At 40.8% G+C, this 12,644-nt stretch overlaps 1 protein-coding gene across 2 annotated transcripts in view; it reads left to right on the top strand.

Annotated features, from left to right (window-relative positions):
- tnfrsf19.L (tumor necrosis factor receptor superfamily member 19 L homeolog) overlaps positions 1-5,668 on the top strand; it is a 56,478-nt gene extending 50,810 nt beyond the window's left edge. For both annotated transcript variants that reach the window (XM_018247727.2, XM_018247728.2), the window contains exons 8-10: positions 110-203; positions 3,928-4,279; positions 5,393-5,668. In XM_018247727.2, the coding sequence (XP_018103216.1) occupies positions 110-203; positions 3,928-4,279; positions 5,393-5,401 (455 nt within the window). In that variant the 3' untranslated portion in view covers positions 5,402-5,668. The remainder of the gene's footprint in view (positions 1-109; positions 204-3,927; positions 4,280-5,392) is intronic.
- The last annotated feature ends 6,976 nt before the right edge of the window (positions 5,669-12,644 follow it).

Here is a 12,644-nt window from a genome sequence, read left to right as displayed (position 1 = left end):
GCCTGCTAAAATATGTAACTATCTTAGAGCCAGAACCTGTTGTACAGCATCAATAGGATGTCTAGCCCAGAGCACCATCTAAATATGTCTGCCATCATTCTCTCCTCAGGACCTGTTCACCTGATTCCATCCCTGTGTTGTGAGGAAACCCGCAGCATGGAACACATCTGTATATTCCAGTCCCACAGCACCTTGTTTGAGGGGTAAGGTATTTCCGTACAGTAGAGAACAAACCTTTTGTCACACTGGCCAATATATATTTGTATTTTCCCTTTGAATATCTTAGCAGGGGTATGTATGTGCTTTTGCTATCCACTAGATTATTGAAGACATTCCTGGCTCAGTTTGCAGTTTTGGTCTTACCATCTCTAAATGGTGGCCATACATGTGCCCATAAAACTGCCGACTAGGTCCCTCCATAGCAAGTTGCTAGCTTATTGGCCCTTGTAAATCCCCCTCAACAAAGACCATGTCAATAAATAGATGTGGTCCTTGTACAACGGGTCCAAGTGGCCCTTCAAATGGCTCAGTCTTCTAAACTTTAACATTTTCCCCAAGACCTCAAAAGGCTGCAGTCCCCATTACTTTGCACACCTCCAAAGCCATCATTGAACTTATGTTTCCTACAAAACAAATGGGGAATAATTAGTGGGCTAATGGTAAAATCTGCATTAACATTAAATGACGGTGAGATAGTTATAGAGAAGACCTAGAGGTCCATTTATTAAGGTGGAATTTTAGTGCTATTAGAGCTTTTTGAAACCACACTTAAACTCAGTTTTTTTGTCTAAAACCATGAATGCCATGTAAGTTATTAAAAGATCGGATTATAAAAAGTAGAAATGGGGAAAAAAACGTGGAGCGATGCTCTAAAAAATCTGAAAACTTCTAAACGTCTGAATTGCTAAAAAGCATGTCCATAAGATCAGCACAGCTCCCATTTACTTCTGTAGGACCTCAACTGCTTTTGTATTAGAGCTTTTTGTGGTTTTTACACTAAATAAATCTCACATTTTTAGGGTTTTGGAGAGATAAAAAAATATGAATTTGTAGAGAAAAACAAGTTTTGTGAAAAAAATTAGCGTCCTTGCTCTAATAATATAATGAGTCGACAAATGTGATGTTATCTCTTTTGGCCATTAGAATTGGCTAGAGGCAACCCTATGTAAGTGACCGGGCCAGCATGGTCTACAAGCAGGGTCAGACTGGGCTGGCGGGACACCTGGTAAAAACCCTAGTGGGCCCCACTGCCCCTGCCAATCCAGGCCGCTCCCTCCAGCTGGAACTGTGAGTGCCGTCCCCCGATTGGGGTCACAAAAGGGAAGGAAGTGGTAAGTGCTACTGTATGTAACTAGGGGGCGGCATTTGGAGGGACTGAATGGAGTTTGCGACTGGGATGGGGGGCCCAGACACCCCAGTCTGGCACTGTCCATAACCAGTTGTAAAAAACTGCTTTGGGTTTGTTAATATGAAGGCATTCCAGGCTCAGCAGAACACATTTGCAGGCTGTGCAGTAGTTGGAGCGTATGCTCCCAGCTGTCTGTTCCTTTGGAATGCAGTTCAAGACCCCTGCTCTAAGCTTTGTTCCAAAGTCTCATACATTAGAGGAATTTACTTTCCGACAGACTTAAATCTAAGTGATGTCAAGATCTCATGTCGTTTTATCAGCATGGCTATGTCAGGGATAGCTACTGTGGGAACTAGTCTTCTGTGGGCATCATTTAATGGACAACGGAATGATGTTTCTTTATTCTTTCTGGGTCAGGGACATCAATCTTTGTCCTCAGGATATTTTGCATCTTTTAATGCTGAGACCTTTAGAAGTTTCAGTTACTGGAGGTTTGTAGTATAGGGCCAGGACAGCTGGAACATTCTGCAACACACAGCTGGGGGGATGCATGAGGGCTGCACATTTTAAGTTATTATCATCCTTTATATTGTATTAGCATAGAACTCAGTCATTGTCTTAGAATGTATACTTTTTTACATTAGTCACTATTCCAGTAGAGCTTACAAACTAGTTTCCCTATTAACCCTGCACTACACTGATGAGCCTCAAGAAAGGCAAAACTGGTCTGTAGTTGGGAATCTGATCAGCTATTATCCTGGCTTCTGCTTTAAAAACCCAGTGGGTGAGCTTTAGCCTATAGGATAAACCCATGTAAATGGGATTTTTTTTGGAGCTTGTTTGGAATTCATTCCCAGGATTCCTTTTGCCTATTACAAATAGGAACTAGATCCTTTTTTAGGAACCAGTTTCCCTATCAGCATGTACTTGGAGTATGTGGGAAGCTAGGGCAATGTTCTCCTTCTGTAGATACAACAAGGACCCAAACAGAGCAGTGTAATGCTTTATATATACTTTTATTGGATTCTGCACTCAGTGTGTTTATTGGTTTGCCCCCTTTATCAAGTGTGAAGCAAGGGCAACTAGAGACCATACAACCATAAAGATCAGGGTTTGGTAAGAATTATATTGGACTTAAATCTTATGAGGACTACATCTTGATTTGGCACATCCTTGGGTGGGCAAATATTTGCTATTTTGGCAGCCTCAACAAATGAACAGATCTTACTGTATACGGTCAGGTTGGGCCAATAAGTTGATGAGAAGCTGAAGAAAAGATAGATACTTAAAGTGATACTGACACAAAAAATGTCTATTCTTTTCAAAATATTAATCTACATTAAAGGAACAGTAACACCAAAAAATGTAAGTGTTTAAAAGTAATGAAAATATCATGTAGTGTTGCCCTGCACTGGTAAAACTGATCTGTTTGCTTCAGAAACACTACTATTGTTTATATAAACATGCTGCTGTAGAGCAATGGCGGAAATTGAAAAACGGCTATATGGCACAGGTTAACGAATGGATAACAGATAACACCATTAGGCAGACAGAGCTTATCTGCTATCAACTGTGTAACTTGAGCTTTTTCTCCTTTGAATGGCTGCCCCCATGGCTACACAGCAGCTTATTTATATAAACAATAGTAGAGTTTCTTAAGCAAACACAACAGTTTTACCAGTGCAGGGCAACGCTGCATTATATTTTTATTACTTTAAAACACTTTTATTTTTTGACGTTACTGTTCCTTTAAGGGTCAGGGCACATGCTCAGATTTGTGGAGATTAGTCACCCGGTGACTCTTCTTCGGGGCGACTAATCTCCCCAAACTACTTGTTTTCCGAAGTCGTTCCTCACAAGGAAACTTCGGGACGACTTAGGAAAACGAAGTGCTCCTTGTGCCATCCCGCCGGCGATTTATATTCTAGCCGGCGGGAGGCAGTTCGGAGAGATTAATCACCCTGAAGAAGAGGAGATTTGTCACCAGACGACTAATCTCCCCGAATCTGAGCCTGTGCCATGACCCCAAAAGTCACCTATAGGTCACGTTGATCGTTTTTCACTGCTTTTGTAAGTAATTGTTACTTGAAGTTCCTAAACATGACTGTTTTGCCAACCTGACTGTCACTTCCTAACCTGTCAGTTAGAATTTCTAATGCTAACGGACTACTGCTGCATAAATATGGCAGCCCCCCTCATAGAGGAAGAAAGGTAATGTAAAAGCATCAGGCAAATACTTTTATTACAAATAGCATTCAAAGATAATGTTATGAAAAGGTTATTTTATGATCTCAGTATCTCTTTAAGGTGTTCCTATGAAGGAACTGCATATTCTCTGCAGTAAAAATCTGGAATTAACCTACTGGTCCATGAAATTCTTGTATAATGTATATTTTATCCATTTATTCCATTTTAGACTTTGTTTTGTAGCTGGGATGCGATATGGCTTACTGCTCACTATAAGGGTATCAGCCATTCTTTTTGGAGCTCATGTAACTCCTCCGAGACATCTAAGTTCTATCAAGTATATTTGCCTCATTTGATGGCGAGCAATAATCTGTTCTCTCTTTGTTCCCCAGCAATGAAGACCATGTAGCAGAAATGATTCCTACATATTTTGGACCTGCTCCACACTCGTCCTGCGGAGATATTGCAGAGACTTGGCCCCTGATGCCGAGCCCTTTTGGCAGAGACAGCGCGTGTGCCTGTGAGTCGTATCCGGAGCCTCCAGAAGGAGACAGAAACTCTCTGAATACAGAGAATGAAGATGTGAGCGATAAACACGAGCACCATGACCAGAGCTATGAAGAGCCTTCTGCAAACATGCAATCTCCCAAACATCTTGGCTTATTGGAGTTGGCCTCCTGTCAGGCTGCTGATGGAACACAGGCAGATGAAGAGGAAGACTCTGACAAGGAAGATGATAAACAGGTGACTTAACTTAATCAATCCCCTTGTAATGTGACTTGTGTGAGCAGAGCTGCCTGCCCCTGGTCTTATCAAGATGCACAACAATACCGGTTCTGTCTGTGTAGCTGTTCCCAAGCCAGATCCCAAAATTGTTTCAATCTCTCAGGCCAACTGCAAATTATGTCAGAATATTAGAGCCTGCGTAATACGAAAAGTTCATTTAAAATTGAACTACCCCCTTTGCAGCGGCATAAGAATCCTGGAAAGAAAATAGTGGCTATTAAAGGGTTTGTTCAGTATAAAAACTGGGTTGTGCAAAATAAAAAAGGTTTCTAATATAGTTTGTTAGCCAAAAATGTAATGTATAAAGGCTGGAGTGACTGGATGTCTAACATTATAGCCAGAACACTACTTTTCAGCTCTCTTGAATTCCACTTATTGGTTAGCAGGCAGTAACCAATCAGAGACTTTAGGGGGGCCACATGGGTCATAACTGTTGCTTTTGAATCTGAGCTGAATGCTGAGGATCAGTTGCAAACTCACTGAACAGTTATGTCCCATGTGGCCCCCCTTCAAGTCACTGACTAACTCAGAGTTAGAGAGCTGAAAAGCAGGAAGTTGTGTTGTGTTCTGTTAAGTTAGACATCCAGTCACTCCAGCCTTTATACATTACATTTTTGGCTAACTAACTATATTAGAAACATTTTTATATTTTGCACAGCCTATCTATTTACCCAGTTTTTATTTGTATACTGAACTGTTCCTTCTAAAAAATCTAATTACAAACCAATAGGATCACTAGATGGTCTGTTGAAACCATTGGCACCCCTGCTATGATTCCAGCTGAGAGTCAAGCCTAAGGCAATAGTGCATGACACTTTACTAGGGGTAGCAAGGACCACCCCATGGGGGGGATTTTTTATTTTTTTTTAAGAACAAACTAATTAAAAAATGAAGACCAATCGCAAATTGTCTCTGAATATCACTGTATTTTAAATTTAAGGGCCATCTACCCCATTAACTCTTCCATGCATCCAGCATGCTCTTGTGTTGATTTGAAAAATGTAATGAGGTTATAAACTCCCTATTGACACAAGAAGAACATTGTTATTAACAGAGCTTTTTCTTCTATAGGCCGTCTAATTGATCCACTCGTTGTAGCACCAATTGCAAGTTCAACCAACCATGATCAATTTTCAGGAAGAGGACACGTTACAGGATGGTTTCCTACTTTATAGCGCATATCTGGAATGAGGCCGCGTATAACGAGGCTTGTATAGAACTGAAGACGCTTGTACCCCGTACACCTTGTGGGACCTGTGCACAGAGCTCCGCCTCCCCAATGTGTCTCGACCTTACTAAACCCAAAGCGTGAGCATCATGCTGATAATTATAAACTTCTGAGAAGTTTTCATTTGTATATTGTAGTACAAAAAAAACTGGCCTGTAGAGTCGTGGTCAGTAGGCTTTGTTACCTGTAAGTAGTTTTGTATTTATGTACATATTATATAGGCAGGAGAAAGGAGACGGCACTTGGCCCGTTAGTGTTGAAATGCACTTTTAAGTCTGTTCGGTTTAAATACGTCGGTATTGTGATATATAAATGAAGCCCCGTTGGCAGTTGTTTCCTGAACAAACATGGAAATGGGGCATTTATATCAAAAACAGTAGGGGTAGATGTATGTGGATTGGGGTTGGGAGCTCGGGCACCATATATATTTCTCTTGTGGAAGTAACTGGGGTATATTCTCCCTTTCATTGGGTGATGACTACATTGTGCTGAAGTCTTTAAAGAATGCCCCCACAGAGCCAGATGTGGTATCCCCCACATGTCTCTATAATTATAATAAACTTGAAAAGTTTGGAAGTGCCATCCAACTTTTCAAGTTTATTACAATTATACAGTGGGGACACTGAGGACCGAGCACCTGGAGAGAGGTACTGTGGGGAGCTTGAGCGCTCTTTTCATGTTTTATGTCTCTAATTACATACACCAAGACATAATGACTCCCAAAAGCCCTCGCTATTCATTGCATTGGCAGCAAAGCAGTATTATTGGTTACCTGCTTTTCCCATAAGGTACCTGGGAGTAGAACGGAAAGCTAAATGCCATATTCTCAACCTTGGGCATGGAGAGCACTTAGGCTCCTGACCGCCAGCACTGAGGACAATGAAATATGTTCCAATAAGACGCAACAGGAAAGGAAAACCACAGAAACCACTCACACTTTGCTAATGGAAGGATAAGAGCCACTTCCAGATGGAATAGCTGCTTTGAGGCTGGAGGCAAACGTATTGCACCATAAGCTTTTGCTTGTGCTAATTAATGGTGCCATGGGGTATGTTTTCACTGGTTTCTCTTCATTACTACATGTGAGCTGCAGTTTTTCCCAGGGTGCAGAGAATCACTAACACCACTCTTTAGAGAAGAGGGACACCCATAACATTTTCAGGGCAATAGTCCTTGAGGGAAGCAATGGGGTAATTTACTTTTCCACGGAGTGCAAGATCTCAACCCTTGCACCTGTCCTATGGTATCCATCATCATTTTTCTGCTCCTCAACTTGTGTCTGAATGAGACTCAAGTTACGGGATGTGTAGGAGGCAAGAAGGGGAAGCCCATGTTTCTTTTACGTCAGCCCATTATGACTATAGTGCTGACTAATGCAGTCAATGCTGTATTATTTGGGGTAGCTGCAAGTCTTTGAGCTCAGTATCTACCAGGGGTGTGGGGTGTGTGATTGCCCCTGGGCCTGCACTCCTTTGGGACCCACCGGAGCTGTGATAAGTCTTATCAGGGCAGGGGGATATCTTTCAGCACGTGATTGGGGGGGGCGGTTGCACACTGGGGGTTCATTTATAAACAGTGGGCAAATTTGCACCTGGGCAATAACCCATAGCAACCAATCAGTGATTAGCTTTTTTTTCAGCCAGCTGCAGATTGAGCACTGAAAGCAATCATCTGATGTGAAGGTATTCAGAGCCAAAGTCAACTCAATGTCCTTATGTCCTGGTGCAAGGTATGCTGCTCCTTTGCACTCCTCACTTCCTGCTGGGGACCTTGGAAGCAGCCGATTTTATTGATGGTTATTTAAATAAAGTCTTGTGCAGAGATGACAGACAGCCGGACCTTCAGCTGTTTTGAAGTGCTGCTCCCACCATCATTCAGCCGCTCCCAGCTGTCTCTTTTCCGGATGGGAGTGCTGAGGATTATTCTTCCCAACAGCTGGAGAGCCATGAGTTGAAGATTAAGGTAAGGGGAACAGGGTCCCCTGTTTACTTCTTCCCGGGTTTTCATTATGCTTGGGAAGAGTCTATCTTCCTTCCTAACAATGATAATATATTTATAGAGAGAAAGGCAAAATGTCATGACTTCATTGCCTTTAGTTATTCTATATTTTACCAAAGTGCCTTCTTAAATTAACCACTAGATAAATAGTCATTGGGGCAAATTGAAATTTATTTCAAGTTTATTAATTATAGAGCAGAATCAACTAGTGACCTGCCATATGTTTATATGTGCCAGACCACTATTTAAACTGCCATTTATTTAAAAGGAAGGATTGGATTGAACAACCCTTAGATACTGGAAGAACATTGATCCTGGTAAGGCTGCTGAGTCACTTATTAGGCTCCCCCCTTGGAACTGTGGGTTAATACAGCCTGGTGCCTATTCCATATATATATCAAGCTGTAGTCACAGCAAAGTATTAGTTAAAGCCTGAGTCCCATCGTATTTTGATTAATGCAAGGCAGAAGACTGATACAGATATGGGACCTGTTATCCGGAAACCCGATATCAAGAAAGCTCATAATTAGGGAAAGGTCATCTCCCATAGACTCCATTTTATCTAAATGATCTAAAAATTTAAACAATAATTTCCTTTTTCTCTGTAATAATAAAACAGAACCTTGTACTTAAAGTGGACCTGTCACCCAGACACAAAAATCTGTATATCAAAAGTCCTTTTTAAATTAAACAATTAAACATTTTTATTTTTTCATTAAAGCATTCATAGCTGTTGTAAGCTCAGTTAAAAATCTCAGCTGTCAATCAAATATTGTCTGCCCCTCCTCTATGCCTTAGGCATAGAGGCGGGGCAAGCAATTACTTTCACTTTCCATTCAGCACTTCCTAGATGTCACTGCTCTCCCCACATTCCCCCGATCTCTTCACCATTGAATTGTGTAACCAGTGCAAGGGGATGGACATCAGGTCCCCCATTCTGGTGCACAAACAAGATTCTGAGATGATGCAAGGCTTGTCTTGTCTTTCAGTGACGGGTCCCCTTTTATCCAAACTAAGATATAATTAATCCTTATTGGAAGCAGAACCAGCCTATTGGGTTTATTTAATGTTTACATGATTTTCTAGTAGGTTTAAGGTATGACGATCCAAATAACAGAAAGATTCATTATCAGGTAAGCCCCTGGTCCAGAGCATCCTGGATAACAGATCCCATATCTGTACTGGTTTTGGAACCATTCACTATTACAGGCAATAAAGGAAGTGAGAATTCCTGCTTGCTGCCCCTTCTGGCTGGAGTGGAGTAGTGCTGCTTAGTGCCAACCGCAAGAGCTGCCAGTCAGATGCCAGTAGGGTTGCCATCTTTTCTGGGGGAAAAAACCCCACCGACTTTGTTATTCATTTTGTGTGTGTGACTTGTTCTTGTAGAGGCAAATCTGCTACAGGTCCATCTGTATAGTTCCCTCCCTGCCCTACAGCAGCCAATTCTTAGCATTCTGTGTAGCATTGCAGTGAGTTTGCTCCTTTACTCAATACTTCGCGCAGCCCCCTAGAGCCCCACCAAGCCGTGTCTGTATATAGAACGCTGTATATTTATATGGACTGTTTCACGCTAAATTTTAAAGGTGTTTTTACTGAAACTTTGCATCTTTGTAAATGTGATTATTGCATTTTTTTTTTACAAATACATTTTTACAGAACTGCATCTCTGACTGTGTTTCATTTTTATGCTCATTGTGTTTTTAAAATTGAATATTTTTATGAAACTATGAATTTTTTTTAAAAAAAAAAAGTTTTTATGCTTTGGCTCCAATCTGGCCCAATCACACCCCTAATCAATTCTAATTATATACCACGCTAGCAGGCCTTTGGAGTGTTACTGTAAAACTGTTAAAGTTTTCACTTAAATACCATAAGTACATTTATGTGAGTACAATACAGGTATGGGATCCGTTATCTGGAAACCCGTTATCCAGAAAGCTCCAAATTACAGAAAGGCCATCTCTCTTAGACTCCATTTTATCCAAATAATCCAAATTTCTAAAAATTATTTCCTTTTTCTCTGTAATAATAAAACAGCACCTTGTACTTGATCCCAACTAAGATATAATTAATCCTTATTGGAAGCAAAACCAGCCTATTGGGTTTATTTAATGTTTACATGGTTTTATAGTAGACTAAAGGTATGAATATCCAAATTTTAAAGACTTGGTGTATTTGAATAAAATGGAGACTATAGGAGATGGCCTTTCCATAATTTAGAGCTTTCTGAAAAACTGATTTCCAGATAACGGATTCCATACCTGTAAGTATATTGCTATTATGCAGTGTTTGTCTGTCCCTTTCTATTCTCTGCCCTGGTGGCTCAGGCTGTTAATACAATATAAAACAAGGCAGTTGATTAACAGACCTGACCAGTGTCGGACTGGCCCACAGGGATACCAGGAAAAGTCCTGGGGGGGCCAGGTGTCAGGAGCCCTTGTGCTGCTAAATATTTGGCCTATTTCATGGCCATTCCCTATTTAGATGAGAAAAAGAGGCTAAATAGATGCAATAATAGATTATAGTATGTAAAGAAAAGAGACTAGGAGAATAGAGGTTGAGCGAGGAGAAGAATAATAATAGTACTGAGAGTGGCCCCTGGTCTAAGTTTTTTGGGTGGGCCCCTGGTGTCCCAGTCCGACACTGGACCTGACTGTTGTGGTTGACTTGCCCTAAAAAAGTTGTGTATAGCAGCTCCCCTTCTTGGGTGTTGCTAGGCCATATTTTGAATGGCAGTGGCACTGCACGTGCTCTGGAAGCGCTGGGCTGCTCTTGAAGTTAAAGGGAAACATGTTTTTTTTTTTAAAATTCATCAGTGCTAATAGTGCTGGTCCTGCAGAATTCTGCACTGAAATCTGTTTCAGTGAACTCATTTTTCATATTTAATTTTTAAATCTGACATAGGGCTAGACATATTGTCAGTTTCCCAGCTACCCCAGTCATGTGACTTGTGAAAGAACAAAGGAAGGTAACCAGATAACAGCTCCCTAACACAAGATAACAACTCCCTGGTAGATCTAAAAACAGCATTCAATAGTAAAAATCCAGGTCCCACTGAGACACATTCAGTTACATTGGGTAGGAAAAACAACAGCCTGCCAGAAAGCACCTACACAACAATATTACAACTAAAAAAATACACTTGTTGGTTCAAGAATGAAATCTTATATTGTATATTGTATAAATCCCGCCCCTAATTAACATATTCAAATTAGGATTCAGGTTCGGCCAGGCACAATGATTTGGCCAAATCCGAATTCTGCTAAAAAGGCCGAATCCCAAACAAATCCTGGATTCGGTGCATCCCTAGTTAAGACAGATGTGTCTATGGGTACCAACTTCCAGGCAGAATACAGTAGAACCACGTAGATCTCGATACACTTAAAGGGCATGTAAAGTCTAAAATAGAATAAGGCTAGAAATGCTGTATTTTGTATACTAAACATAAACATGAACTTACTGCACCACAAGCCTAATCAAACAAATAATTTATGCTTTCAAAGTTGGCCACAGGGGGTCACCATCTTGTAACTTTGTTATACATCTTTGCAAGACTAAGACTGTGCACATGCTCAGTGTGGTCTGGGCTGCTTAGGGATCGTCATAAACAAAGCTGCTTGAGTTCTGCATGGCTGGGAAGTAAGGCGGGGGCTCCCCCTGCTGTTCATAAGTATGATTGTTTCCCTGCTCAGCAGTTAGGGACCATCTGACAATTCCTATCCACAACAGTAAATGAAGGAAGAATTTCACTGCATACAGTCAGGTTACTTAATTAAAGTATATTGGAGATAGGTTTCTTTTTCATTAAAGAAAGTAAAAATTGGATTTTATTTTTTTGCCTTTACATGCCCTTTAAACCTGAGTCTCAAGTAGACGAATAAAGCACCCAATGAACACAAGCACCTTCTGATTGGTGGGATTCATACATTTGCAGTGGGAGTAAAAATGGTACAAGGAACAAGGAAGAGCAATTTAATGACAACAGCGACAATGAAGTTCTTTTTACGACACTTTTACCCCATTAATTTTCCTCGCCCCCAATTTGTTTCGATCAAGATTTGGCATCCACGGCTTCATCATTTTGCCAGTGATTGTGATCAGGAAACAAATGACTCCACGGCACATTTCAAATAGTGGATATACAGTATTTGGCAGCAGAAAGTCTATGTCGCTAATTAAAGGGACGTAACTTAATTCTAAATATTTTTTTTAAAAGGGGGGGGAATAGGGGATTATCTTGTTTTAGTTTTACGCAAAAGATTCAATTCTTTTCTCTAGTTCATCTGAAACATAAACATTCTTCCCGTCGGAGGTCACATCCCTGTGAGATCGCAGGGAAAATAGGATTATGGGAGGTATTTGTAACATTGAGAAAGAAGCACTTGAAATGTATCTGAAACACTTGATCCCATCTAGAATGATTTATTGGAAGAAGGGATTATGCCGCCAGCTGAAGAACATTACATACAGAATGACTGTGTATTAGGAAGGATTACAGCTGGGTCTCCATAATTACACGTACATCCTTAAAGGGATCAATAGGAAACACACCGTGCTGTAACATTACCCAGAATACACTGCTGCCGGGAGTCTGTCATTGGCAGGTAACTGTATCAAGTATCAGAACCGTGTGGGGTGGAATAAAGATTAAGAGAAAGAGGAACCTTATTTTTCCATTTAATAAATGATAACTCTTGGCAAAGACCCTGTTTTTACTTGCAGTTATTGAATCACAACATACAACAAACGACTGCTTTCTAAACTAAGGTCTGTTGGGCTTAATGAAGTCGTTTGCACATGGATAGGAAACTGGCTACAGGATCGGGTACAGAGGGTGGTTGTTAATGGGACATTCTCTACTTGGATTAAGGTTCTTAATGGGGTCCCTCAGGGCTCGGTATTGGGTCCACTTTTATTTAACTTGTTCATTAATGACTTAGGGGAGGGTGTTGTAAGTAATGTATCAGTGTTTGCAGATGACACAAAATTATCCAGCCCAATTAATTCCATCCAGGATGTGGCATCCTTGCAACATGATCTTGACAAACTGACAATCTGGGCAGCTAAGTGGCAAATGAGATTCAATGTTGATAAATG

This window comes from Xenopus laevis, chromosome 2L, assembly GCF_017654675.1.
Source record: "Xenopus laevis strain J_2021 chromosome 2L, Xenopus_laevis_v10.1, whole genome shotgun sequence".
Classification (NCBI taxonomy): Eukaryota; Metazoa; Chordata; class Amphibia; order Anura; family Pipidae; genus Xenopus; species Xenopus laevis.
Note: the sequence above shows the minus strand (reverse complement) of the source record. Positions and strands in the feature narration are given on the sequence as shown.